Source organism: Oncorhynchus mykiss, chromosome 13 (assembly GCF_013265735.2).
Source record: "Oncorhynchus mykiss isolate Arlee chromosome 13, USDA_OmykA_1.1, whole genome shotgun sequence".
In the NCBI taxonomy this organism is placed as follows: domain Eukaryota; kingdom Metazoa; phylum Chordata; class Actinopteri; order Salmoniformes; family Salmonidae; genus Oncorhynchus; species Oncorhynchus mykiss.
The window spans coordinates 14,026,720-14,051,719 of NC_048577.1; the positions used below are offsets into that span (position 1 = coordinate 14,026,720).

Below are 25,000 nucleotides of genomic sequence, written 5' to 3' on the forward strand. Positions count from 1 at the left end.
AACAAACACCATTGTAAATACAACCCATATTTATATGTTTATTTATTTCCCCTTTTGTACTTTAACTATTTGCACGTCATTACAACACTGTAGACATATTATACCATTTGAAATGTCTTTATTCTTTTGGAACTTTTGTGAGTGTAATGTTTACTTTTATTTTTGTATTATTTATTTCACTTTGTTTATTATCTATTTCACTTGCTTTGGCAATGTAAACAAATGTTATCCATGCCAATAAAGCCCCTTAAATTCAAATTCAAATTGAATTGAGACAGAGAGAGTGTTTTAAATAAATACTGTAGATGACAGAAGGAGTTAGTTGGAGAATGAAAGAGAGTATGCTGATTAATGGACAGAGAGAGAGAGAGATATTAGTGAAGGGAAAACAGAATGAAGGGAGGAATCAGCATGAAGTGGAGGCGGACAGAGTTAGGCTGAGAGGAGACAAATAGAGGGAGTGAGCGAGAGAGGAGAGGGAGTGGAAATGGGAGTCAAGACTTGCCAAAAAACGCACTGACAGGGTTGTGAACCGCATGTATCTCATTGTACTCTGTGCTTGGCTCTACTCTGCACTCTAACCCTCTGTGCTTGTTAGAGAGAAGAGGGGAAGGAGGGGTGTCTGAGGGAGAGAGCGAGCACACACACATGTGTTTGGCAGAAGTGAAACACCCACATAAAATCACTGGCCATTTTCTCATGAGGTTGATCTTTGATGGGAAATCAAGGCTAGAGTAAATCCTACATTATGCACTCCCATTTCCTTACATTCTCCAGGGACACATTGATACATTTACATTTTAGTAATTTAGCAGATGCTCTTATCCAGAGTGAATTGTGCAGTGCATACATTTTCATACTTTTTTCTTACTGGTCCCCCGTGGGAATCAAACCCACAACCCGGGTGTTGCAAGCTCCATTTTCTACCAACTGAGCCACACTGGACCACAATATGCTTTTATACAACGATATACTTTTATACAAACTGTTGTTTTCTCTTCTCGGTCACTCTATTCATTACGCCAGTGTATTTACAGTATAGTCTTTCTATAGTGACACTGCATTAGCTTAGCATTCAAATGAAGACCTTCTCCTCCAATGTGTTTTGAGAAAGAGGCGAGGAGAGAGGACACAAGGAATCAAGGAAAGAGGAACTGAGAAAGCACTATAGCACACGGTAGTTAGTTATCCATCTCGGGCTCAGTCAGGGTCACGTATAGGTGGCTCCTCTCTATTGGCTGGGGTGGAATGGACCAATCAGCATGCAGCGCATCCATGTGTCATTGATTAATTACCCAGCATGCTCTCCCACTGTTAACAAGCTTAATCAACTCCTCGTGACGGGAGGTTTTCATTAACCGCAGAGTGCAAAGGTCTTGTTCTCCTTATCCATCCTTCCAACCTCCTTTCCTCATTGTCTTGGGCTTTTTTCTTCTCTGTCTCAACCAGACTCTCCTTCCTTCCTTCCTTCCTTCCTTCCTTCCTTCCTTCCTTCCTTCCTTCCTTCCTTCCTTCCTTCCTTCCTTCCTTCCTTCCTTCCTTCCTTCCTTCCTTCCTTCCTTCCTTCCTTCCTTCCTTCCTTCCTTCCTTCCTTCCTTCCTTCCTTCCTTCCTTCCTCCCTCCCTCCCTCCCTCCCTCCCTCCCTCCCTCCCTTCCTTCCTTCCTTCCTTCCTCCCTTCCTTCCTGTCCTGAACACCAGCCTCTCTGTCCTGGTCTTGTCCTTTAATCTGTCATCCCCATGTCCCTCGCCGTCAATCCATTTCAGTGTATTTCAGGATGTAATGGGCTTGGCTGACATGATGTGAGTCCTGCCAGGGCTGACATGATGTGAGTCCTGCCAGGGCTGACATGATGTGAGTCCTGCCAGGGCTGACATGATGTGAGTCCTGCCAGGGCTGACATGATGTGAGTCCTGCCAGGGCTGACATGATGTGAGTCCTGCCAGGGCTGACATGATGTGAGTCCTGCCAGGGCTGACATGATGTGAGTCCTGCCAGGGCTGACATGATGTGAGTCCTGCCAGGGCTGACATGATGTGAGTCCTGCCAGGGCTGACATGATGTGAGTCCTGCCAGGGCTGACATGATGTGAGTCCTGCCAGGAGAGGTTTGGAAAAAAGCGCTTGTGCGTGTGCACTCACACAGGAGTGTGTATGTGTGTGTGTAATACACGTAAATTTGAAACACAAAGTGATAGTCATTTATTTTAATTAGATATTCAGCACATTATTAAACAGTTTATTGAGAGCAGAACCTGGTGTTGGGAAACAGACATGGAGAAGATGGTGAAGGAGGAAGAAATATGTTGGGGAAGAGGGTGATAAATCATTCCTGCTATTTCAAATCAACTATGAGTTGATCAGTTTCTGTCATTCCTTTTTTTTTAATTATATGTTTCTGGGCTGATTCACTGAGTCATTCACTGCTATGTCAAATAGGACCTATATTATTAGTGTCTTACATAAGTAAGGGGACTCTGCTGTGTGTTTGCTTGCGTGGGTGTGTTTGCTTGCGTGGGTGTGTTTGCTTGCGTGGGTGTGTTTGCTTGCGTGGGTGTGTTTGCTTGCGTGGGTGTGTTTGCTTGCGTGGGTGTGTTTGCTTGCGTGGGTGTGTTTGCTTGCGTGGGTGTGTTTGCTTGCGTGGGTGTGTTTGCTTGCGTGGGTGTGTTTGTACAGTGCAGTATGTGAATGTGTCTACATGTATAGTACCAGACAAAAGTTTGGACACACCTACTCATTCAAGGGGTTTTCTTTATTTTGACTATTTTCTACATTGTAGAATAATAGTGAAGACATCAACACTATGAAATAAGTGTTAACCAAAATAACCAATAAAGTGTTAAACAATTCAAAATATATTTTATCTATAAGTAGCCACCCTTTGACTTGATGACAGCTTTGCACACTCTTGGCATTCTCTCAATCAGCTTCATAAAGTAGTCAGCAGGAATGCATTTCAATTAACACGTGTGCTTTGTTAATAGTCAATTTGTGGAATTTCTTTCCTTCTTAATGCGTTTGAGCCAATCAGTTGTGTTGTGACAAGGTAGGGGTTGGTATACAGAAGATAGCCCTATTTGGTTAAAGACCAAGTCCATATTATGGCAAGAACAGCTCAAACAACCAAAGAGAAACAACAGTTCATCATTACTTTAAGACATGAAGGTCAGTCAATGCGGAAAATGTCAAAAAACGTTGAAAGTTTCTTCAAGTACAGTCGCAACAACCATCAAGCGCTATGATGAAACTGGCTCTCATGAGGACCTCCACAGGAAAGGAAGACCCAGAGTTACCTCTGCTGCAGAGGATAAGTTCATTAGAGTTACCAGCCTCAGAAATTGCAGCCCAAATAAATGCTTCACAGAGTTCAAGTAACAGACACATCTCAACGTCAACTGTTCAGAGGAGAAAAGAAACCACTACTAAAAGACACCAATAATAAGAAGAGACTTGCTTGGGCCAAGAAACACGAGAAATAGATATTAAACCTGTGGAAATTTGCCTTTTGGTCTGTTGAGTCCGGTCCGCTGTGTCTTTCTGAGATGCAGAGTAGGTGAACGGATTATCTCCACATGTGTGGTTCCCACCGTGAAGCATGGAAGAGATGGTGTGGGGGGTGCTTATTATTTAAAGTATTGAGATAAACTTTTGTTATTGACCAAATACTTATTTTCCACCATAATTTGCAAATAAATTCAGTAAAAATCCTACAATGTGATTTTCTGGATTTTTTTTCTCATTTTGTCTGTCATAGTTGAAGTGTACCTATGATGAAAATTACAGGCCTCTCTCATCTTTTTAAGTGGGAGAACTTGCACAATTGGTGGCTGACTAAATACTTTTTGCCACACTGTAAATGTACGGCACTACATGCACATATAGTATGCGTGCATGGTAAATCCCCCTGAATGAGGGATGTGTTTGTGTGTGTGTGTGAGAGAGAGAGATAGAGAGGGACAGAGATATATATATATAGAGAGATAGAGAGAGAGATATGTTTCCAAGCTGTAGAACCAGTGCATGAGCAGTCATATTGTATGACCTGAGTTTAACCTCCTCCGTGTGTGTGTGTGTGTGTGTGTGTGTGTGTGTGTGTGTGTGTGTGTGTGTGTGTGTGTGTGTGTGTGTGTGTGTGTGTGTGTGTGTGTGTGTGTGTGTGTGTGTGTGTGTGTGTGTGTGTGTGTGTGTGTGTGTGTGTGTGTGTGAGAGAGTGTGTGTGTGTGTCTTTTGCTGAGGGTCTTTTCAGATGAATTTATTTGGAATACCAAAGCCTGTGCTGAATGAGGGATGTGTGTGAGAGAGAGAGAGAGAGAGGTTATGAGAGAGAGAGAGAGAGGTAAATATGTTTCCAAGCTGTAGAACCAGTGCATGAGCAGTCATATTGTATGACCTGAGTTTAACCTCCTCCGTGTGTGTGTGTGTGTGATTGTGTGCGTGCGTGGTTGTGACCATGGTTTGTGTGTGTGTGGAGGATAGTTGTGACCATGGTTTGTGTGTGTGTGGAGGATGGTTGTGACCACGGGGGTTTGGTGACGTGACCAACATGATATTCCCCACACAGAGGTCAGAGGTAGAGCCTGCTGGCTGTGGTGAGGACAGGCCTCAGCATGCTGATAATAAAGGTCACAGTGTATTTTACAGTCTGTTAAAATGGACATTATGCTGGAAAAATAACTCTATAATGTCCGTTTTAATGGACTGTAAGATACGCAAAACACTACTGTACATACATGGTTTCTTTGGGATTCATTGAAGCGACCAACAGAACAGCTTCTGTGAGACTGCTACCTGGCAGCCACAAGATGTACTAGTTTGTTGACTAAAGTACAAAACCTGCACTTTTTGTCAAACATTGATTTGCTTGTGATTTACGCATAACATTAACAGCTTCTTACTGTGAGAGTGGCTAATTGCCACACAACAAGGGCGAAAACTTTTTGCTAGTTTGTTAATGACATCGGAGATTGGAGCTAGAGATTTGAGATGCTGAGGTCCTTTTTGATTTTATATTGTGCTGCTCACAAAATTGTTGCGATGTCCTACCGCACTCTATATCTAGCTCCCATGATTGCCATCCCCATTTTCCAGAGCTCGTCATTTATAGAATGCACATGTTCTTAGTCTATTGGCTGCCCAGCAAATGAAACGAGAGCAACTGTGTAATCATTTCCTGGACCAAAAATAGCGGAGTAATTCAATCAAGACACTGTGGGTTCTTCAAATGAAGTGCATAAGAAAAAGCGACGCAACAGGAAAGACTTCAAAATAGGGTCATTCCTAATTAAACAAGGAATGTTAGATGAATTAACTCTGTGTGTATTTGATTAGCGAAGAAATTTGATGATGAAGCATGGTGAGCTTAAACCACAGAGCGAGACTGACAGCAGGATGAACGTGCTGGGGAGAAAATATGGAAGGACAGATAGAGAAAAGACAGAGGGAAGATAGAGGAAAGATAGAAGGAAGATAGATAGATGGAGGAAACACAGAGGGAAGATAGATAGATGGAGGAAACACAGAGGGAAGATAGATAGATGGAGGAAACACAGAGGGAAGATAGATAGATGGAGGAAACACAGAGGGAAGATAGATAGATGGAGGAAACACAGAGGGAAGATAGATAGATGGAGGAAACACAGAGGGAAGATAGATAGATGGAGGAAACACAGAGGGAAGATAGATAGATGGAGGAAAGAGAGGGAAGATAGAGGGAAGACAAAGGGAACATAGATAGATGGAGGAAACACAGAGGAAAGGCAGAGGAAAGACAGAAAAAAAGACAGAGGAAAGATAGAGGGAAGATAGAGAAAAGACAGAGGGAAGACAGAAAAAAAGACAGAGGAAAGATAGAGGGAAGATAGAGAAAAGACAGAGGGAAGACAGAAAAAAGACAAAGGGAAGATAGATAGATGGAGGAAAGACAGAGGGAAGATAGAAAAAAAGACAGAGGGAAGATAGATAGATGGAGAAAAGACAGAGGAAAGACAGAGGGAAGATAGATAGATGGAGGAAACACAGAAGAAAGACAGATGGAAGATAGATAGATGGAGGAAACACAGATGAAAGACTGAGGGAAGATAGATAGATAGATGGAGAAAAGACAGAGGAAAGACAGAGGGAAGATAGATAGATGGAGAAAAGACAGAGGAAAGACAGAAAAAAAGACAGAGGAAAGATAGAGGGAAGATAGATAGATGGAGAAAAGACAGAGGAAAGACAGAGGGAAGATAGATAGATGGAGAAAAGACAGAGGAAAGACAGAGGGAAGATAGAGGGAAGACAAGGGGAACATAAGTAGATGGAGGAAACACAGAGGAAAGACAGAGGAAAGATAGAGGGAAGATAGATAGATGGAGGAAAGACAGAGGAAAGACAGAAAAAAGACAGAGGAAAGATAGATAGATGGAGAAAAGACAGAGGAAAGACAGAGGGAAGATAGATAGATGGAGAAAAGACAGAGGAAAGACAGAGGGAAGATAGATAGATGGAGAAAAGACAGAGGAAAGACAGATAGAGGCAAGATAGTTGGAAGGGGTGAGAGGATAAAAGGTGGATTGAAAGAGGGGAGTGAAGTGGAAAAAGAGAGGAGGAGGGAAAGGATGTGTCTACTATAACGCAGCTGCTACTTCAATGTGTGAATGTGTGTGTTTGTGAATCTATCTCTTGTTCTTACTCTCTCTCTCTCTGGGAGTTCTTAGGTTTTTCCTGTTTTCTCAATTGAGACTCCTCTCTATCTCTCACTCAGCCCCAACTGCCAACTCCCTCCCCCTCTCTCTCTCTCTTTCATCACCCCTCTCTATCCATCACCCCTCTCTATCCTTCTCTCTCGCTATCTCTCTCTCTCTCTCTCTCTCCCTCTCTCTCTCTCTCTCTCTCTCTCTCTCTCTCTCTCTCTCTCTCTCTCTCTCTCTATCTCTCTCTCTCTCTCTCTCTCTCTCTCTCTCTCTCTCAATCCTCTCCCACCAGGGCTTGTTAAGCGGAGGGCTGATATGTCGTTCTCTCCCTGCAAATCTAATTGGAGACAGGCTTTCATTGGCATGACATGGAGATGAGTTGCCAAATCCTTTCAGACCCGCTTTAGACTGCTCACACACACACACACACACACACACACACACACACACACACACACACACACACACACACACACACACACACACATACACACACACACACACACACACACACACACACACACACACACACACACACACACACACACACACACACACACACACACACCACAGTACACATACAGTACACATTGACGCAGCAGAGGAAGCAGGCAGCTCCGCCGCCGACGCCAGGCGAAGCCACCGTGACGATCTGATATAAATCAAGCTCACAACACTTCAGAGTCTTAATAGGTTTAAATAATAGTCCGCCCTCAACACTGCTCCCCATCCCAGCACATCTTATAGAAACGAGTGACATCCTGCAAAGAAGGAAGAGATGGAAGCACTTTTCTGTATAAGAGACTCTGCATATATTCATACATTTGTTGCAGAGTGGTTGATGTGAGGAGTGGTTGAGGTGTTAGAGTCACTATGTTAAAGACGGGTTACTCACATATTATGCTTCATCCCAGTACAGTACGTTACAAATCCTTAGGGAGATGCAATAGGTTACAGTGTTGTATATCTACTGAGGCTGGTTGCTGTCATCTTTATGACCAACGGGATAATGATGATAGTGAGTCATTTAAGCTACTGTACTTTACTAGCCTCCTTTAGCTAATGTCTGCAACATGCAGCTGTGTAGCAGCAGAAGTGGTGCCACTACAACACATAATATGTACGCGTCCACTCGCGTGATTTCGCGCTGAACAATCAAACTCGCATAGCACAACGCCGACAAAAGCATGTCAAAATTCAAACAATACTCTTCAGAGAGTTACAATAATAGGTATTTTTCCATCTCGAAGAAAAATGTCCTTTCTCTGCTCTCTTTTATTCATTTATCCGTTGAGCATCTCTCACTTCACTCATAGGTTCCATCCATAATGGCACCCTCTATCCTATTTTGTGCACCACTTATAACCAGGGCCCATACAAGTGTTGGGCATCACATCACAGTTAGTAGGGCTAGTGAACACTGATGTGAGTGGACAGGACATGCAACTTGGTCGCTGATCAGGAGCGAGACAGTTTGGCCCTGCTGGCCCTGCAGGAGCGAGACAGTTTGACCCTGCTGGCCCTGCAGGAGCGAGACAGTTTGGCCCTGCTGGCCCTGCAGGAGCGAGACAGTTTGGCCCTGCTGGCCCTGCAGGAGCGAGACAGTTTGACCCCGCTGGTCCTGCAGGAGCGAGACAGTTTGACCCCGCTGGCCCTGCAGGAGCGAGACAGTTTGACCCTGCTGGCCCTTCAGGAGCGAGACAGTTTGACCCCGCTGGTCCTGCAGGAGCGAGACAGTTTGACCCCGCTGGCCCTGCAGGAGCGAGACAGTTTGACCCTGCTGGCCCTGCAGGAGCGAGACAGTTTGACCCTGCTGGCCCTGCAGGAGCGAGACAGTTTGGCCCTGCTGGCCCTGCAGGAGCGAGACAGTTTGGCCCTGCTGGCCCTGCAGGAGCGAGACAGTTTGACCCCGCTGGTCCTGCAGGAGCGAGACAGTTTGACCCCGCTGGCCCTGCAGGAGCGAGACAGTTTGACCCTGCTGGCCCTGCAGGAGCGAGACAGTTTGACCCTGCTGGCCCTGCAGGAGCGAGACAGTTTGACCCTGCTGGCCCTGCAGGACACTGGTTGGCACCTCGCAGACATGAGCTAATTGAGCTTTAGGACCTGGTGTGAAGAAGATAAACACGAAGAGTAAAAAAAACACTGACAGACTAATTCCATTAGGAGAATAAAAACGTGTGAATTGATGAGGATATTAAAGAGAACATTAGACTGATTAGCTGTTATTCTATGAATAATGGAATAGGTGTCTGCTGATCCAAGTGAATGACATTTGAGATAGAGAGAAAGAGAACGAAAAGAGAGAATAGAATGATAGAGGAAAAGAGCGGAAAAAAGTCTTCAAATTAAATTATATCTGTATCCGCACAGTGATGAATAATGTAGGACAGAGAGAGAATAGAGAGAGAAGTGTGTAAAGGTGTGAAGAGGAGAGATTAGGGCTCAGGATAGATTGAGAAACGTGGAGGATCAAGAGGAGTCAATGGCTGCCGTGGATTTGCGGTTGATTGACAGGAAGTTATGGGAAGGGACAAACACAGCATACATACAATAACACTCACCTTAGAAATGTATATGACCCTCAGAACATATGGAACGTAGTCAAAATAGCAACGGGTTTCAATAGAAAGGTTAGAGTTTAAGGGAGCGTCTGCGCACAAGCATATTATTTTAACACAGTTATTTCAAGTGAAGTGTCTCCTGACTGTCAACGCTTCAGGATTAATCCCCCAACCTCCCCTATTCTACTTCCACACTTCCGTCCCCCATTGACATGGAATGTGATTACCTCATCAAAGCAGAAGCTAGGTAACGGATCAAGCCATATCTGTCCCTGTGGGGGAGGTGGGAGATGTAACAGGGCGGGAAGTGGGCTTTGATGTGGAGTGGAGCGAGTAGACCTGAGCCAGGGAGAGTTCAGCACAGCCTGCTGCAGGAGTAACATGGAGCCACAACCTATGGACACGCCCATACACACAGAGTCACATACAGAGCTGTCACATAGGCAGGCCATGCTTGCTTGCACACGGGAACATGCAGATATCGTATGGACGTCACACATATTCATTCACAAACTAACGGTATCGCTCGCTCACTCACTCACTCACTCACTCACTCACTCACTCACTCACTGTGTACACGTACGGTGGGGACCAACGTTACACCCTTGATTAAGATTAGAAAAAATGACTATATAAAATGAATAATTTAAATACTGTGCTATATTGTATGCTAAAAAAAACATTATTTTATACTTATACAGTTGCTCAGTGAAAGAGATTTTGTTCAACAAGTAATCATTTTTTTGTCTTGAAAAAGTAGGGTTACAAATGATTGACAACCCTGTTTTCAATACCTTCATATACCTCATCTTGGGAGGATAACGTAACTGAGCCTTTTTCTAAAATGTTTTATGAGTTGGAGAACACATTGGGAGGGATCCATACAGAATCCTTCCAGATCCTTCCAGGTCATTGATATCCTTCGTCTGCGTTTTACAGGATTGTCCTCCTCAAATCAAACCACATTTTCAATTGGTTTCAAGTCTGGAAACTGACATAACTATTGCAAAAAGTTGATTATGTGGCCAGTTAACCATTTATTTTGTGGATTTTTATGTATGCTTGGTGTTATTGTCTTCCTGGAAGAGGAATGGTTTAAGATTCATCCCAATGTGTTCTCCAACTCATTAAACATTTTGGGAAAAGGCTTAGTGCCATTATCCTTGTAAGGTGAGGTATTGAAAACAGGGGTGTCAGTAATATTGACTCCTGCCTTTTTGAGAAAAAAAACTGCATCTATTTCTCTGAGCAATTGTATTAGTATAAAATAATATACTTTTCCATTTGTGTAGCATACAGTACAGCTCAGTATTTGAATCATTTATTTTATACAGTAATGTTTTCTTATCTTTGTGTCAATCATTTCAAACCCCACTGTACATATGAGCAGATTCACGCACAATGCTCACACACACACACACGCACACATGCACACACGCACACACACACCCACGCACACACACACACACACACACACACACACACACACACACACACACACACACACACACACACAAACACGCACACACACACACACACACACACACACACACACACACACACACACACACACACACACACACACACACACACACACACACACACACACACACACACACACACATACACACACATGTTTGTTTTACTATCCTTGTGGGGACCAAACAATTGATTCCCATTCAAAATCCTATTTTCCCTAACCCCTAAACCTAACCTTAAACCCTAACCACTAACCCTAATTCTAACCCTAACCCTAACCGTAAACCTAACCCCTAAACCTAAAATAGCCTTTTTCCTTGTGGTGACCGGTGAGATGTCCCCACTTATCAGAATTTTCCTTGTTTTACTATCCTTGTGAGGACACACACACACACACGCACACTCACAATCTCGCTCACACTCACTCACTAGTAATCATACACACACTCCCCCACTGACAAACTCATGAACACAAATAGACCCCTGACGTTCAGCTGATGCTGGGTGTGACCTCTTCATACAGTTCCTCTGATGTCCCCTCCAGTCCCTTAGTTCCATAAATAATGCATCTCAACCATCACGTCCTCATGGGTGACTGAACAACATCGCCCCTTGGACCTCCCTTGAGTCTCCAGATGTTGTTTGTGTGTGTGGCCGCCCCATGTGCTGTACGTGTACTATCCTCCTTTACATCTCATTTCCGTTTGACCGTTGACCTGACGTCCCGTTCTTCTGTCTTCCCTCTCGCTCTTCTCTCTCTTCCCCGTGTTTGCAGGACGACCACTCCATGTTCTTCCAGTTTGGCCCGTCCATAGAGCAGCAGGCCTCCATCATGCTGAAGATCATGGAGGAATACGACTGGTACATCTTCTCCATCGTCACCACCTACTACCCCGGATACCAGGACTTTGTCAACAAAGTGAGGCAGACCAGACCTGGGTTCAAATACTATTGGAAATCAGTTCAAATATGCTATATATACAAAAGTATGTGGACACCCCTTCAAATTAGTGGATTTGGCTATTTCAGCCACACCCATTGCTGACAGGTGTATAAAATCGAGCACACAGCATTCCAATCTCCATAGACAAACATTGGCAGTAGAATGGCTTTACGGAACAGCTCAGTGACTTTTAACGTGGCACCGTCGTAGGATGCCACCTTTCCAAAAGGTCAGTTCAGAGAGCTGAAGCGAGCAGCGCGTAAAAATCGTCTGTCCTCCGCAACACTCACTACTGAGTTCCAAAATGCCTCTGCAAGCAACGTCAGCACGAGAAGTGTTCGTCGTGAGCTTCATGAAATGAGTTTCCATGGCCGAGCAGCCGCACACAAGCCTAAGATCACTATGTGCAATGCCAAGCATCGGCTGGAGTGGTGTAAAGCTTGCCGCCATTTATACTCTGGAGCAGTGGAAACGCGTTCTCTGCAGTGATGAATCACGCTTCACCATCTGGCAGTCCGACGGATTAATCTGGATTTGGCAGATGCCAGGAGAACGCTACCTGCCCGAATGCATAATGCCAACTGTAAAGTTTGGTGGAGGAGGAATAATGTTCTCGGGCTGTTTTTCATGTTTCGGGCTCCTTAGTTCCAGTGAAGAGAAATCATAACGCTACAGCATTCAATGACAGTCTAGATGATTCTGTGCTTCCAAATTTGTGGCAACAGTTTGGGGATGGCGCTTTCCAGTTTCAGCATGACAATGCCCTGTGCACAAAGCAAGATCCATACAGAAATGGCTTTTAGAGATCGGTGCGGAATAACTTGAATGGCCTGTACAGAGCCCTGACCTCAACCCCACCAAAAACCATCGGAATGAATTGGAACACCGACTGCGAGCCAGGCTTAATCGCCCAACATCAGTGCCCGACCTCATTAATGCTCTTGTGCCTGAATGGAAGCAAGTCCCCACAGCAACGTTCCAATATCTAGTGGAAAGCCTAGATTTCAGAGTGGAGGCTGTTATAGCAGCAAAGGGGGACCAACTCCATATTAATGCCCATGATTTTGGAATGAGATGTTCCACGAGCGGATGTCCACATACTTTTGGTCATGTAGTGTACTTTGGCTGAGCTTGCCTTTTGCAATGAACTAAAAGAAAAGTCTCATGTTCAAACCCTGCACATCTGGTACTCCAAGCAAAGTATTTTAAAAATGGCATCCATTTTCTCCTGTTTCTATATCTTATTCATCATTGTTCCTATGAAAACACTATGAGAGATGCCCCATACCAAACCTGTTGTTCCTATGAAACCCCTATGAGAGATGCCCCACACCCAACCTGTTGTTCCTATGAAACCCCTATGAGAGATGCCCCACACACAACCTGTTGTTCCTATGAAACCCCTATGAGAGATGCCCCACACACAACCTGTTGTTCCTATGAAACCCCTATGAGAGATGCCCCACACCCAACCTGTTGTTCCTATGAAACCCCTATGAGAGATGCACCACACACAACCTGTTGTTCCTATGAAACCCCTATGAGAGATGCCCCACACACAACCTGTTGTTCCTATGAGTGATGCCCCACACCCAACCTGTTGTCCTTTCCCTTTGTCTTGAAAGCATTCTTTAGAAAACAGCCAGGACCTAAAGGGGTGGCAGGGTAGCCTAGTTGTTAGAGCGTTGGACTAGTAACCGGAAGGTTGCAAGTTCAAACCCCCGAGCTGACAATCTGTCATTCTGCCCCTGAACAGGCAGTTAACCCACTGTTCCTAGGCAGTCATTGAAAATAAGAATTTGTTCTTAACTGACTTGCCTAGTTAAATTAAGGTAGAAAAATAAATATATAGTTTTTTTAAAAGCTCAAGTACTAGAGCTGAACTGGCACACTACTAGTCTTACACCTGCACAGCTAAACCCAAGAGAGGAGCCAGAAAGACTGACAGACAAACAAGCTGTTTACTTTTCAAGTGGTGTTTCTTGTGTGGATATTGGAACAGAACAGTCAATACTTTTCTTTCCTCGTCTTCCTCCTCCTTCTCCTCCTCCCTCTCTCCTCTTCTTTTCCTCATCCTCCCTCACTATTCTACCTCCTCCTCCCCTCTCTCTTCTTCCTTCTCCTCCCTCTCTCCTCTCCCCCCACCCCCCTTTCCCTCTCCCCCACCATAGATCCGGAGCACCATAGAGAACAGTTTTGTGGGCTGGGAGCTAGAAGAAGTCCTCCTGTTGGACATGTCTGTGGATGACGGAGACGCTAAGATCCAGAACCAGATGAAGAAGCTGCAGAGCCCTGTCTACCTGCTTTACTGCACCAAGGAGGAGGCTTACACCATCTTTGAGGTGGCAAACTCTGTGGGACTGACGGGATACGGGTATACCTGGATCGTACCATCGCTAGTGGCCGGCGACGCCGATAATGTCCCCGCCGTGTTTCCCACAGGTAGTTACTGGATGGGGTTAGAATGGGGGTCAGGAGAAGGGTAAAAAGTTAAGGTGCATACTGATCCAGGAGCCGTTTATTCTCCTAAACGGAAAATACAAAACTGATCTTCTGGGAAACTTCATCCTACTCTGGGTGAACTCAGCTATGAAGGGTGTTGGATTTTGGGATTACAAACCAGTTTGTAATTCATGTGGCACCTCTGTTATTTGAGATGGCTCTCTTAACCTCTCTCCACCTCCCACCTTTTCACCCCTCATCCTTCCACATCTTCCCCTACCCCCCCATTTTCTTCTATTTTTCCCTCTCTCTCTCTCGCTCTCTCCTTCTCTCAGGGCTAATTTCGGTGTCGTATGACGAATGGGACTACAGTTTGGAGGCTCGGGTGCGGGATGCAGTGGCTGTCATCGCCATGGCGACCTCCACCATGATGCTGGACCGGGGGCAACACACGCTGCTCAAGTCAGGCTGCAACGAGACCCCTAACAAGAAGGGCTCTAAACAAGGCAACTCCAATGAAGTGCTCAAGTGAGTGCCCTAGATGTGGGGGTAGAAACATAGGGTATAGTATGGTAGAGACTATAAGGGCGCTACTGACCTGCAAAACGACTAACCATAATCTAAAACGGACACTTACCTTAACCAAACCCTTAACCCTGACCCTAACCAAATGTTAGCCAATTCTGAAATGAAATATCGGTTTGCAGGTCAGGAGTGTCCATATAGCCTTTTCCTTATAGTACACACACACCTAGACACACATACAATACCCATGCACATACACACACTCACACACATATGCACACACAGACCTTTGAGGAACATTGTCCTCTGTTTAGTCATCCCAGCAGAACCTGAAGAGGTGGATATGTGCAGTCTTCTACAACAGCCTTTGTCTTATCTTACCATTAACCACAGTAATCATGAAAGAAAACACATTTCTCTTTCTTCATTTACTTGTTTTGTTATCTGACACATTACAGTACAGAACATTACAGTACAGAACATTACAGTACAGAACATTACAGTACAGAACATTACAGTACAGAATATTACAGTACAGAACATTACAGTACAGAATATTACAGTACAGAACATTACAGTACAGAACATTACAGTACAGAACATTACAGTACAGAACATTACAGTACAAAACATTACAGTACAGAACATTACAGTACACTCAGTACATGAATAATTAATCTCCATTTAACTTCATAGGGCTTTGCTTTTAGTGCCTGCATTGTTCATAGATTCTGTGACTAATTGAATGCTTGGGGACAAAATGATTAAATTAAAAGAGGTCCAAAGAACAGTAGGAGGTTAGGAGGTGTGTGTCTGTGTATGTGTGTTTTGTGGGAGTGTGTGTTAGACTCCCTTCCTCTAGCACTGTTGTTGGGTTACTGATTGAGTTACATGTACAGTCGAATAAGGGTTGGGGATTATTAATGCTGCTCTTATTAGACAATATATACTTGTACAAATGCCTTTCCCCTCTCAATCCTCCACGTTCCTTTTCTAAAAATAAACATAATTGTATTTTTTGTGGTTGGTTTGGATTGTGGATTGGAATATGTGGGTTGTTGTGTGTGTGTGTGTGTGTGTGTGTGTGTGTGTGTGTGTGTGTGTGTGTGTGTGTGTGTGTGTGTGTGTGTGTGTGTGTGTGTGTGTGTGTGTGTGTGTGTGTGTGTGTGTGTGTGTGTGTGTGTGTGTGTGTGTGTGTGTGTGTGTGTGTGTGTGTGTGTGTGTGTGTGTGTGTGTGTGTGTGTGTGTGTGTGTGTGTGTGTGTGAGATAAGCAACCTGGGTGGGTGAAAGTATAACATTTTTGGGATGTTTATTTGTTTTCTTATCAGATGCAGTTATGCGTACACGTCCCTCATCGCAACTTCCAAACAACAGGAATAAAATAACACAAACCCATTAATATTTCAATCCCCAACGGAGTTCTGTCACTGAGACCCAGAGTTGGTAGTTAGGGCCTGGCATTCAATCTTCCTCCTGGAGTACACCTGGGACCCTTGTCAAAACCTTACACACACACACACACACACACACACACACACACACACACACACACAGACACACACACACACACAGACACACACACACACACACACACACACACACACACACACACACACACACACACACACACAGAGCAGAGTCCCCTTACTTATGATAAGACACTAATAATATAGGTCCTATTTGACATAGCAGTGAATGACTCAGTGAATCAGCCCAGAAACATATAATTAAAAAAAAGAGAATAATTAAATGGCTTGGATGCCCCTACCCTCCTCCCAACCCCCTCCTGGCTGCCCCTTCCTCCCCCTTTCACCCCTCAACTCCTCCCCTAACTCCTGGAAAACCTTCCCCCCACCACCCCCTCAACCCCTCCAACCCCCCAGTAACAGACATTATGCCCTGTAGGCCCTATGTGCATGACTCAGGAACGTGGTGGATCCATGCCACCGGAGGATAGATAGTGTAATGCTAGATTTGCATGCCATGCTGTCAGACAGTGATGGACTACAGCAGGGGGGGCTCAGTGACTCACACTCTCTGTTTGGGGAGGAAGTGTGGTGTTGTGTCTATGTCTGTATGTATGTCTGTGTCTGTCTGTGTGTGTATGCATGTGAGCGCATGCGTGCCTGTGTATCACATTCTCTGCTGGTTTTCGGGGGCAGGTTGACCTCATGGGGATATAGCCTCTGACTGGAGGGTTCACTCATGTTTCTCCCTCCCTGCCACTTAGGAGAGGACAGAACAGGAGGTCTTGTGTAATGAGAAAATGTGCCAGAAGTGGTTTTGGATGATGAGCTGCTATGGGGCTTATTGGTGTGTATGGCTAGGGAAGCAGAGAGAGGGGAGAAGTGTGGGATGAGAAGAAGTGTATATGTGTGTGCGTGCGTGGGGGAGGGGAGGAAGTGTGTAATTTTCTCTTATACATACAGTACCAGTCAAACATTTGGACACACTTACTCATTCAAGGGTTATTCTTTATTTGTACTATGTTCTACATTGTATAATAACAGTGAAGACATCAAAACTATGAAATAACACATATCGAATCATGTAGTAACCAAAAAAGTGTTAAAGAAATCAAAATATATTTTAGATTTTAGATTGTTCAAAATTGCCACCCTTTGCCTTGATGACAGCTTTGCACACTCTTGGCATCTCTCAACCAGCTTCACCTGGAATGCTTTTCCAACAGTCTTGAAGGAGTTCCCACATATGCTGAGCACTTGTTGGCTGCTTTTCCTTCACTCTGTGGTCCAACTCATCCCAAACCATCTCAATTGGGTTGAGGTCGGGTGATTGTGGAGGCCAGGTCATCTGATGCAGCACTCCATCACTCTTCTTCTTGGTCAAATAGCCCTTACACAGCCTGGAGGTGTGTTGGGTCATTGTCCTGTTGAAAAAAAATGATAGTCCCAGTAAGTGCAAACCAGATGGGGTGGTGTATCGCTGTGGAATGCTGTGGTAGCCATGCTGGTTAAGAGTGCCTTGAATTCTAAATAAATCACATACAGTGTTACAGCAAAGCACCACCATCACACCTCCTCCTCCTCCATGCTTCACGCTGGGAACCACACATGCGGAGATCATCCGTTCACCTACTCTGTGTCTCACAAAGACACAGCGGTTGGAACCAAAAATCTCACATTTGGACTCATCAGTCCTCGGGACAGATTTCCACCAGTCTAATGTCCATTGCTAGTGTTTTTTTGGCCCAAGCAAGTCTCTTCTTATTGTTTGTGTCCTTTAGTATTGGTTTCTTTGCAGAAATTCCATCATAAAGGCTTGATTCCCACCGACTCATCTGAACAGTTGATGTTGATGTCTTATCTCTACAAAGTGGAGACTGCACCCCTCGGTGGTTCCCCAGATATGGGACCGGATCAGCATGGCGAACTTAGATCTTAAACATCGCAAGAAAATGCACATTGTTGTCTGTTCTTCTCAATGAGGGATCTGGGCGCTCCTTTGGGAACGGATGCTTTGGCGTATCAGTGTCCTCGTACCCTGCGGTATGCGTTTCCTCCAATGCATCTGATTCAAGCCACCGTGGGGAGGGTCTTTCAGAAGGGTCTGTTGTTGATTGTTGTGTGTCCCCATTGGCCCAGACAACCCTGGTTCCCGGTGATCATGCGCCTGTTGGGCTGGGACCCGTGGAGGGTTCCGTGTAGTCGGGATCTATTGTCCCAGGCAGATGGGAGAGTTTGGCACCCACGACCACATATATGGGATCAGTTGGTTTGGCCCCTGAAAGGTTGAATTTGACGGGGAACTAGGGGTTTACTCTTGAACGTGATTATGACTGTACAGTTGGCGCGTCACACACTCTACGAGAGGGTTGTATACATATAAGTGGCGTGCGTTTGAGTGTTGGTGTCCGGTTAAAGGAGTTTCTCCTTTTCAAAGCTCTTTGGTGGACATTTTGATGTTCTTGCAATAACTTTTTGAGCAGGGCCTTTTTCACATTGGAGGTATATATGGCAGCCATCTCGGTGTGTCATGTAGGGATTGACAGCACTACCCAGTGGTCTCATCCTCTGGGGGTGCGGTACCTGAAAGGTGTGCGTTGGCTCAGACCAGTGTCTGAGTGGCACCGATCTGAGACCTGGCTTTGGTCCTGGACACTCTGTGCGAGCCTCCGTTTGAACCATTGAAGTCTGTGGACCTGCTATGTAGCATGCATTGGCGCTTCACCAAATCACAACAGGGGTTCTGTTGTTTTGGACATGCGGTTCCTTGTACGAGTTCTGATTTTTCAGGCTCACAAGGTAAGTATTGTTCTTAGAACTGTGGGGTTTATGGACTGCAGTGGCAGCATGGCAGTGCTCATAGCCAAGTTGCAGCAGGTTCTGGTTCCCTATATGCTTCACGGAGTCGTGGCTGAACGACAACAATATCAACATACAGCTGGCTGGTTATACGATGTACCAGCAGGATAGAACAGCGGCGTCTGGTAAGACAAGGGACGGCGGTCTAAGTATTTTTGTAAACAACAGCTGGTACATGATATCTAAGGAAGTCTCAAGCCATTGCTCGCCTGAGGTAGAGTTGTCCCCACAGTGACTGTACGTACATACACCAACCAGAAGCCATGGATTACAGGCAACATCTGGACTGAGCTAAAGCTGCCGCTTTCAAGGAGCGGGACCCTGGAGCTTTTAAGAAGTCCCGCTATGCCCTCCGATGAACCATCAAATAGGCAAAGCGTCAATACAGACTAAGATCGAGTCGTACTACACCGGCTCTGATGCTCGTCGGATGTGGCAGGGCCTGCAAACCATTACAGACTACAAAGGTAAGCACAGCCGAGAGCTGCCCAGTGACATGAGCCTACCGGATGAGCTAAACTACTTCTGTGCTCGCTTCGAGGCAAATAACACTGAAACATGCATGAGAGCACCAGCTGTCATTCGGAGCCCGAGCAGCGACCTTAATTTATGCTGAAAATGCACTTTTTTTGGGCGTTGCTACGGGGTCCCTGAAAGCACTATTGGACAGAAACTAGGGTCCGTCTCTATGGTCCGAGGCGGTTTCAATGCACCTAGTCTTGTGATTCTGGGACTTTTCTAAATGTCGCCATTTTCGCAATGTTCAAAATGAATTGAAGTAATTTAAAATAGAAAGGGCTGTTTCTCAGGCTGAGAACCTTCTACAGCCACATAACTCACTGTGCACTATCAACTTAAGCTCTAGAACATGTATATAAAGTTTCTGAGCTCTAGGTCTGACGGTTCTTTGATGGTGCGAACACCGGTATCTATTGCAGGCTCTGTGTGTCTGCAAGCCCCACACTGTTACTCCATCCTGGCTGTGTATGTGTGAGTTTTTCTTGTACATCTGATGGGAGAAATGACTGATTTACAGTTCATGAGGGTTGCCTCATCACACATGAAATTTTGGAGAGATGTGACCTTTTTAACCCTTCGAAGCAGCCCCCTACGACCCCAATTTAAGGCACTGCCGGTTGTCACAGGAAGCTGAAAGTAACATAGGCTCTATGTGTCTGTAAGCCTCACACTGTGTCACTCCCCATTGACTGTGTTTGCGTGCGTGAGTTCAGAAAATCACAGAAATCACGTAGAGCTCCGAAACCCGCCTTAACAGAACACGCCACAACTGGATTTATAACTTGTTTGAAAAAAAAACATTTCTTTAACCATCACCAAACGGACATTCAATTATTTCTCGTAAATTACGATAGATAAATGGCTGGGGTTTTTTTTCCTTACACGTGTATGTTTTTGTAGTTTGCCGTGAAGTGGTCAAATTAGCGCTGTATTACCGTTTTTGACCTTTAATCCCAGAAAATGGGCCTCAACTTAAAAAGCATTGAGGCCTCGACACCATCTTGTTTCTGGGCATAAAGCCCATTTGGCCAAACCTGTGCTCACCGAGTTTCATTTTCGAAGTCTTTTCCATTTGGGAGAAACGCCCATGTCCATTTGGTGATGTTTTGACCATTTGCAATAAGCAGCCAGTCGCCATCTGGTGGAATTTTACAATACAGCGAAAAAATGATGAAAATGTAAAAATGTTATGAAAAGGAAACCAAATGTCCGAGAGACTTTATTCGATGACTTCCCGGAAGACCGAGCCCTGGGGGACGACCTGAGGCCTCTTGTAAGGGACCGTACAATTGCAATATGGAGATCCTTATCAACCATATGTGTAATGTCACTCGCATCCCTTATGTAGTTTAGGGGCTCGTAAGTAAGCATTTCACTGTAAGGTTGTATTCTGTTGTATTCGGCACATGTGACTAATAACATTTTATTTGATCTTGATTTGATTTATATGGGGCCTCATGAGGCTCTGACAGTTCAGGCTTCTCGGGTAAGTATTCGAGAAAAGGTGGCTTCTATAACCCTTTTTTGGAGCCGGTGGAACCTGTGTGTGCTTGGCCTACCGTGGGCCACCTAGTTTGGTACACTCTTAGCCGGCTTGGGGCATGATTGTATGTCCCCAAGTGACCGACTGAAAATAAACGTGCAGTTATGAATATAACTACTGTTCCCTGAAGGAGGGAACTAGGTATAATGTATTTGCCCCCACGCTGTCAAGGGGTTTGGGCTCGCTGAAGAGCAGTACTGAATTGAGGAAATTAATGCGAACCCTGGGTGTGATTGTCCCGTTGGGTGTGATTTCAGTTCTTCAGGTGAATATGACTGGTCATTGACTCTCCATAGTATGTTGTACCTCGTCCCTCCTTCAGGGAACAGTAGTTATAGTGAATAACTGTACGTTTCCTTTCCGTCGGTCACTCAGTATAACATATTACATCCTTTCAAGTGAGCTTTGTGAGGATCGACGCAGGAGATGAGAAGCAGGTACAGGGAGTGAAGGTTTAATATAGACAGACAAGCAATGGAACAAGAACACCATCTGGACATAAACAACGCGACAAACAATGCTACTACAGGGAACAACACAGAGGAGCAGACTTATATGCAGGAGCAATCAACAAAGTGAGGGAGTCCAGGTGAGTCCAATGAGCGCAGCTGCGCGTAATGATGGTAACAGGTGCGCATGATGACGGGTAGCCTGGCGCCCTCGAGCGCCAGGGAGGGGGAGCGGGAGGTGCGCCAGCGTCTCACCTGGGCGAGCTGGACGGGCCGAATGAGGCGTAACAGCCTGACGATTCCGCTGTGGTGTAGAAACTCTATGGGCCGGCTGAAGCATGACGTGGGATGGGAACCTGCCAAGCCAACCGTGGCAAGGAAACCTCTCGAGCCAGCTTGGGCGTGACAGCCCGAAGAGCCAATTTAGGCACCCCAGGTTCCATCAGCGGTGGAATCCAAGCCTGACGTCACCAACAAAACAAGAAAACTCATGGGCCGGCGGAGGCATAGGAGCCCGACGAGCCGGCTGAAGCATGACGTGGGATGGGAACCTGCCGAGCCAACCGGGACAAGGAAACCTCTCGAGCCAGCTAGGGCATGACAGCCCAACAAGCCAGCTTAGGCACCCCCGGTTCCATCGGCGACGGCCCCCGGGTCCAACGTCACCAACAAAATCAAACCCTGAAAATTCCCTGATGCTTCTTGTAATGATGTCCACATTCTGTAAGGATCGACGCAGGAGATGAGAAGCAGGTACAGGAAGTGAAGGTTTAGTAACTGACGGACATGAAACAGAACAGGAACAGCGTCTGGACAGGAACACATAACAACAATAGATGCAGACACAGGGAACACTACCGAGGAACAGACAGATATACAGGGGGTAATCAACAATGTGAAGGAGTCCAGGTGAGTCCAATGAGCACTGCTGCGAGTAATGATGGTGGCAGGTGTGTGTAAAGAAGGGTAGCCTGGTGCCCTCTAGCTCCAGGGAGGGGGAGCGGGAGCAGGCGTGACAACCTTAGTATCTAGATATTGTGTTTCTATTCCTGTGCTCTACACACACACAAACACACGCACGCACGCACGCACGAAAACACGAAACACAACACACACATCTCTGTACTACACTCTACTGTAAAGTATGTGGTGCCCACGGTGGTCTAACACTCCTGCAGGTCTCTCATGCGTGTAGTACGTATGGCATGTTTTTCTCATCCTATTTCACCGATAAAGTGGTTTTACCTCAGGCTGTTTTAGGCAAGGACTGCATCATAGAAGCTCTAAATGGTTGCCACACACACACACACACACTCACACACACACACACACACACACACACACACACACACACACACACACACACACACACACACACACACACACACACACCAACCAATCTCATCTCTTCATCTCAGGGCTGACTGGGGGTATAGAATGAGAGAATACAGCCATAATTTTGTTGGCTAATAAATCATTGTCCTTTTTATTGGGGTAGAGATGTATTTAGTGGACTATTTCATTGTGCTTTTGGGCTATTGAGTTAAAATGTACTCTCCTTTTGATAGAACCCTATAGAACTGGATGAGAGAACCCATCCCTATCTTTCTGTCTCTCGCTTTTGTGGTTTCGCTTTTGTGGTTTCTATCTTTCCTTTTTAATTTTCACTCTTTTATGTTACCCTTTATCACCTTTTCAGTCTCTCTCTTTGTCCGTTTCCTCTACCTCGTTCCCACTTTCCAATCTCTCTTTCTTTCATTCACTCTCGTTTCCTCCTTTCTTTCTGCTTCTCATTATCAGCACCGTTCGCTCCTCTGCTCTTATGCAGTCCATTCCTGCCAAAAAGCTCTTTCAATTAGCTGAAGTTGAATCGGAAGGCCCTCCATTCCACTCCTCTCTCTCCCTCTAGAAAGCATTGTGTGTGTGGAAAGCAGCCGCCAGCACCTCCTCTTCCCTGACACTCTCCCTATCAGACTAGTTATCTCCTATCTTTCAACTCTACTACACACGGCTACTCTGTCTTTGTTTCTCTCTCTGTCTTTCTCAATTCAGTTCAATTCAAAGGGCTTTATTGGCATGGGAAACATATGTCTCTCGCTCTCTCTCTGTCACTCTCTTTCTCTCTCTGTCTCTGTCGCTATATTTCTCTCTCTTGCTGCCTCTCATAACCTCTCTCTCTCTCTGTCGCTCTGTCTCTCTCTCTCTGCCTCTCTCATAACCTCTTTCTGTTTACCTCTGTCTGTCTCTGTCACAACTTCTCTCTCTCCCCCTTCCTGCTCTCTCTCCTTCTCCAAATAATTTGTCCATATTTACTATATAGATGTGACATATTATTCATACATAAACATTCATTCATCTCTCTCAATTCAATTCAATTCAATTCAATTGACTTTATTGACATGGCAAGTTCAGTATTACTTACAGTGTCAAAGTACACATATCGAAAAATAAAATAAAAATATATATTTATATATAAAATATATATATATATATTTATATATAAATAAATGGTGGGACCAACAGCAATAATAATAGTAGTAGTGGACATGGGATAACCATTAACAACAACTACAACAACAATATCAATGAGAACAACAATACATTAAAGCTATGGTAGTAGACCAGTGTCAACATGACTGAGAAGACACATGACGTGGTATGAAAGACAAAACAAAACAAGATGGGAAATATTATCGGCATTACTTTGCACTTTTCACTGGCTCTCCCTCAGGTTGTGGCAGGAGGACACATATTTGGCTGCCAAAACTGCACATTTAGGCTTTTCACCCAATAAATATTTTAATTTTTTAAAATCTTTTATAGTTTCAAATTCTTTGTATTGAATTATAATTTTCGGAAAGAAATATTCTCTCAGGTCTGAGTATTTGTCACAGTGTAATAGGAAATGCTGCTCTGTCTCTACCTCTCCCCTGGAGCAGAGTGAGCACAGGCTGTACTCTCTGGGCAGCCAGGTTTGTCTGTGATGACCGGTCTCTATAGCCAGACTGTGCTCACTGAGTCTGTACCTAGTCAATGTTTTCCTCAGTTTTCTATCAGTCACAGTGGTCAGATAGTCTGCCACCATGTACTGTCTGTTTAGAGCCAAATAGCATTGAAGTTTACTTAGATTTTCTTGTGGTGTCTTTCCAATAGGTGATATATTTATATTTTTGTTTTGTGATGATTTGGTTGGGCCAGATTTTCTGAGTGCTGTCCTGAGGCTCTATGGGGTTGGTTTGGGTTGGTGAACTGAGCCCCAGAACCAGCTGGCTGAGTGCTGTCCTGAGGCTCTATGGGGTTGGTTTGGGTTGGTGAACTGAGCCCCAGAACCAGCTGGCTGAGTGCTGTCCTGAGGCTCTATGGGGTTGGTTTGGGTTGGTGAACTGAGCCCCAGAACCAGCTGGCTGAGGGGACTCTTCTCTGGTTTCATCTCTTGACATTGTAGAGCTGTGTGATGGAATGTTTTAGGGTCACTTGTTTTTAGATGGTTGTAAAATTTGATGGCTCTTTTTTTCTATTCGAATGAGGAGGGGGTATTGGC

The 25,000-nt window shown here is 45.0% G+C and overlaps 1 protein-coding gene across 1 annotated transcript in view; it reads left to right on the forward strand.

Annotated features, from left to right (window-relative positions):
- LOC110485710 (glutamate receptor ionotropic, NMDA 2B) overlaps window positions 1-25,000 on the forward strand; it is a 126,740-nt gene that overhangs the window by 64,019 nt on the left and 37,721 nt on the right. The window contains exons 4-6 of the mRNA XM_036940350.1: window positions 11,488-11,631; window positions 13,827-14,097; window positions 14,433-14,625. Coding sequence (XP_036796245.1) covers window positions 11,488-11,631; window positions 13,827-14,097; window positions 14,433-14,625 — 608 coding nt within the window. The remainder of the gene's footprint in view (window positions 1-11,487; window positions 11,632-13,826; window positions 14,098-14,432; window positions 14,626-25,000) is intronic.